Here is a 5,289-nt window from a genome sequence, read left to right as displayed (position 1 = left end):
CACATCCACTTGCACACTCACCCCAGCTACTCATACCTGCTTGCACCACTCACACTCTGCCCCCACCGCCATGCAGTCACACTGTCTCACACACTCACACCCACTTGCTCACCCAAGCAACCCCTCTGCAGCCACACGCACACAACCCCCCACAGCCACTCACACCTTCTTGCATACTCACACCTGCTTGCACACTCACGGTCCGCCACCCCTAGCCACTCACTCACACTCAGTTTCCCACCGGCTGCTCACACTCACGCTTAATCCTCTGCCATCCGCTCACACCAGCACACACATACTCAGTCCCCCAGCAGCCATTCACACCCTCAATTCCCCAGTATTAACACACACACACGCTCACACACATGCTCACGCACCCTGCATTCACTCACCCTCTATGCCCATGTTCACACCCCTCCTGGTTCACTTGCCCCCATTCTCCCACGCTCCCCCCAGCATTCACACACATTCCCCCTTGCACACCGGCCAACGGTCACTCATCCATTTCCTCACCCCTTATCTTCTCATTCTCGCTCACACGCCCGCTCGTCTCAGGCTCCATCACCTGCTCTGAGCCGACCCCCGTGCCAATCCATTGTTCAAAGCACAAAACCCAGCAGGTTTTGCGGTTTGTCCCTGGCAAGGAGGCTGCGGGCTGGACTGGCTGACAATGGGCAGTGTGAACTCAGAGCGGGCCTGGCTGGGAGAACCAGGAGAGTGCTTAGCCTGCTAGGATACAGGCAACGCCCCTGCTGAGACATGGCCCTTCATGGGCAAGGTTCAGCTTAGAGCAGATAGAAGTGAATCATGGATTATTATTATTATTATTATTATTTTGGTCTGGAGATTGAACGGAAAAATCGGGGGGGGAAAAATTGGTTCAGTTCAAACTGAAGCTGAATTATTTTGGTTTTTCTTGCTGAAATGAAGAACCGGGAAAAAAAATAATCGAGTCACACAAAATGTTAAGTTTTGACCCAAAGATGAAATGATTTTTCGTTTTGTTTTAGGTGTTTTTTGGGGGAGGTGTTTTTCATCTCTCTCTCTCGCTCGGTCTCTCTCTAATTAGCTAAATAACAAACCGTTCCAGCCTTTCAGAAAAGCTTTTTTTCCCCACATTTTTTCTGGCAGAAACTATTTGCTGAATCCAACCCGAACTCACTACATGTTTCGTTGACCTGAAAAATGTAATTTTGGTGAATTTGCTGTGAATCACACACTGGCTAAGGGGATGATGTCCCGTTCCAGGGACTGATCCCCCTGGAGGATAACAGCCTACTACTGCTATTTGCCACACACCCCAAAAATGCGCCCAGCGCTGGGAGTTGTGGTGGATCACAACCTCAACATGTGTCAGCAACGCGATGCTGTTGCCAAAAAAACAAATGCAATTTGAAGTTGCATTAACAGAGACATAACATGCAAGTCACGGGCAGTGATAGTACCGCTCTACTCGGCGCTGGGTAGGCCTCAGTTGAAGTACTGTGTCCAATCTTGGTCACCAATGTATAGAAAGGATGGAGAGAAACTGGAAAGGATCCAGAGGTGAGCAACACAGATGGGACAGAATGCAAGGCATGTGAGCAAAGACTGAAGGAACTGGGTATGTTTAGTTTGGAAAAGAGGAGATTAAGGGGGAACATGAGAGCGGTCTTCAAATACTTGAAAGGCTGCCATAAAAAAGATGGAGAAAAGCTGTTCTCTCTCGCCACAGAGGCCAGGGCGAGAGGCAGTGGGTTCAAACTCCAGCACAGCAGATTTAGATTCAATCTCAGGAAAAACGTCCTCACTCTAAGAACAGCAGGACAATGGAACAGACACCTGGGGAGGTTGTGGAAGCTCCTTCACTGGAGATTTTCAGAAGGAGGCTGGATAGCATCTGTCTGGGATGGTTTAGACACAACAAACCCTGCGTCTTGGCAGGGGATTACACTCGATGACCCTTGCGGTCCCTTCTAGCCCTGTGGTTCTATGACTGTGCTTTGGAAATAGAAGATGAATCCATACAGGCTACAATGCAGCCAAGAGCCCAGTTTTCAGTATGGCAATCCGGAAAGCCAGGCTCTCTGCCGCTTGGGACCAGCGCCTTCCACAGTGACCTAACACTGCGCGCCAACACAAGAACAGGAGGTGTAGGGGGCACGGCTGGTGGGGGGGGGAGCCAGCCACTCCGAGGGCGGTGATGCCCAATTCCCGCGGATCCTTGCTGTCGAGCATGACTGGGTCTGCCGACGTGAGTCACCTGGAATGATCCATCTAGTTGTGGCTTCCCTGAAATCAATCTGTGGAAACGCCCACCATCTGCGCCTTGCATTTCTGACTCCCCTGCCGGTGGGAGCCGGAGCCAACGTGATTATTATCCTCTAGCATCAGCCGAGCGGCCGCAGGGAGCACAGTGCTGTAGAAAGTACCTAGGAAATCATGCGCCCTGTCTCTAGAGCCTGACAATACAAATAAGATGAAGGGAGACTCAAGGAAGTTAGCTGCTGTCAGACAGGAAGAGACCAATGGGCTACCTGTTCCGGTAGCTTGTCTTTGACAACGGCCAATGCTTCATGCTTCCGACGCGGCGGAATTCCTTTGTACCTGAGGGAAGGGAAGGTGAATTTCTTCCTGATCCCATGTGGTGCTATCTATACCAGGAAGCATGAGGGTGGATGGCCCTGATCATTGTCTGTTCTTCGTCATGTAAATGCCCAGTGGCTTTTTTTAAAACTGTGCTAAGCTAATAGCAATTAGCGAGAGTGGGTTCTGCAGGCTAATTCTAGGCCAGGAAAGAAGGCGTTTGAGGAAATAACAGCAGATGCGACCAATATCCCTGATGTTAGTAATACACTGGCTAAAGGGGTGATGTCCCATTCCAGGTGCTGGCCTGCCTAGAGGATAACAGCCTCCTACTGCTACCAGCTCATGGAGGCTCTCCCTTAGCTGAAACGGCTTTTGGGGCAGAAGGTGTGGGATTCAATCACCGCCCTGCTCTGGGTTGTGACGAGCCAGTTTGCTTTCCAGATGAGCTCGGTCTAGCTGATCTCCTGCCTCTGCCCTCCTTATTAAGGGATTTCCCAGCTGTTCCCGCGAGACGCTAGTGAACTCCTCTGGCACCGAATGTTGTGGTGTAATTCTCCCTGCTGCCAGCAGGTGGCCCTCACCAGCTGCACAGCCCCAGCCAGGTGTGGAACCTTCTGGGTCAGCAGGTGTGAACCTCGCCCTCGGGGGCCCTTCCTGACCCAGCCTGATGTTTGCTGTGTGGGGTACAGCCAGGACAGGTGGGGACCCCAGGAGACAGGTTGTTTCCCCCACAGCAGGCCCTTGGTAATACCAGAAGGAATTAATGTGCACTGATCCCCCAACACCTCCCCGTCTCCTAACAGGAGCAAGCGTTACGGGTGAGTGACCTACCTTCGTATTTGTACGCTGGTTTGTTCAAGGGGTCGGCCAGGAAGCAGGAGCAGAACAAGGACACGAGGGGGAGCTCCTTCATCTTCTCTTTGTACGCTGCGAAAACACCATTGGGAGAGTCAGTCTCCGCAGCCCCGGCCAGAGAATCCTACCTGCTCTGAGTCGCCCCGCACACGCCTCCCTGACCGAAATGCAGCCGCCTCTGGGATGGAGCAGCTGCGGCTCGCTGATGCGGAGCAGCGCTGTGGGGCAGTGAGGAAGGACCCCAGAGCCAAACGCTCCTTGTCTGTCTCAAGGGGATGAACAAGTATATCTGAGGGCAGGGATTCCAAACCCGCGGCTCCAAGCCCTCCCCTCCAGCAGTAAAATCGGGGGGATGGTGGCTGAGACAGGTCACGTGCTGCTGAGTTTAGTAAACTTCTTTTATACCAACCGCTCCTCACTTTTCACACCTACTTGTCACGGCAATCGCACCTGTTAGCCACTGGACCTAAAGGCAGGCAAGTGTTGCTCTCCCAGGGGAAACTGAGGCACAGCATGGACCAGGAACAGAGCCCCAGGAAGCCAGCGCCCTACCTGCTCGGCTGCCCTGCCCCCTGTTGGAGTTGTAGCAGCAAGGCTGGGTCTGCTGAGCTCTGCTGGGGTGAAGCAAAACCCCAGGGCTGCACCCCAGCATCAGGGGAAGCTGTGACCTGATCCCAGAGTGGTGGCAGCGGTGGGGAAAGGAGGAGGTGGCAGAGCAAAGCGGCATGCCTGGCATGTTCGACTGCATTGTGACACCCAGCCCTCCCCGCTGCAGCCCCTGGGAGCGTGCTGGGAGGCGTGGGCATTGCCCAGGGGGGCACCCGTCCAGGCGGGCATGCTCAGGGCGGGAGGCTGGGCCCATCTCTATCTGGGCCACCTCCTGCATCTTCTGAGCGGCAGGGACCAATTTAACCAGGTGACTCTCCCAGGGAACACAAAAGGAACAGGGCCAGGAGCAATTCTGGGCACCTGCCGGTGCTAGGGACGCCTCATCCTCCCCCTGCCCTGCACGTGGCTGATGGAGACGAAGGCCATCGCCCGTCCCGCAGGAAAGGGGTCAGGGCTAGACGCCAGCTGTGCTCTCCCCTCCGTGCTAGCAGGAGGAGCGAGGTGCCGCGGGCTGGGGGCATCTCACGGCGCGTCCGTACCGGCCAGAGTCATGGCGCTCGGGTTCCTTCAGCAGGCTGGGAATCAAGTGTGGCCAGAAGCTTTCTCGGAGCCTGGAAGAGCAAAGAGACGAGATGGTTAGTGCTCAGCAGGGCTCCCGTTAGCCCTTCGGGGGAGGCGCTCCAGGCAAGCAGGGTGTGCGCGCGCACACACACACACACATACACACACACACACACACATCGCTATAAACAGCCACACAAGCCAGGACATAAGCACCCTTATGAACACAGATCCCACGCATTGCCACTCATAGGTACACAACACCCACACATGATCCATGGACACACAATCACAGGCAGTCACACCTGTCTGGCCAAAATATACAGTGACTCACGAGCACTCACAAACCCCTCAACCCCGACGTGCAGCCCCCTGCTAGTCCACTCCTGGCGCCCCACGCCCCGCTGTGCCAGTGCCCCTCAGTCCCGATGTGCAGCTTGTCATGTTGTTCCAGTCCCCACCGCCTCGCCTTTTGCTGATGCGCCTGCCACATGCCCTGCCCCGATCACACTGGCCGAGCTGTGTGTGGGGAACCCAGCGCTGGCATAACAGGGGCCATTGTAGGCCAGGCTTGAGGAGCATCAGCAAAGCTGGAGGAGGTGGGGCGGGGGGCAATCAGGACAATCCAAACGGTTCTTTCGGAAGCCAAACAAAACAAAGCAAAGAAAAAAATGGCCACTGGAGCAGACAAAGCCG

At 54.8% G+C, this 5,289-nt stretch overlaps 1 protein-coding gene across 2 annotated transcripts in view; it reads right to left on the bottom strand.

Moving 5' to 3' along the window:
- Positions 1-4,644, bottom strand: part of STMN4 (stathmin 4) — a 9,906-nt gene extending 5,262 nt beyond the window's left edge. For both annotated transcript variants that reach the window (XM_029912480.1, XM_029912481.1), the window contains exons 1-2: positions 4,572-4,644; positions 3,400-3,495 (exon numbers count right to left, since the gene is read on the bottom strand). In XM_029912480.1, the coding sequence (XP_029768340.1) occupies positions 3,400-3,495; positions 4,572-4,584 (109 nt within the window). In that variant the 5' untranslated portion in view covers positions 4,585-4,644. The remainder of the gene's footprint in view (positions 1-3,399; positions 3,496-4,571) is intronic.
- Positions 4,645-5,289: the final 645 nt, after the last annotated feature.

The sequence above is a fragment of the Terrapene carolina genome, unplaced genomic scaffold, assembly GCF_002925995.2.
Source record: "Terrapene carolina triunguis isolate 2854851 unplaced genomic scaffold, T_m_triunguis-2.0 Scaffold228, whole genome shotgun sequence".
Classification (NCBI taxonomy): Eukaryota; Metazoa; Chordata; order Testudines; family Emydidae; genus Terrapene; species Terrapene triunguis.
This window is presented reverse-complemented; position numbering and strand designations above follow the sequence as displayed.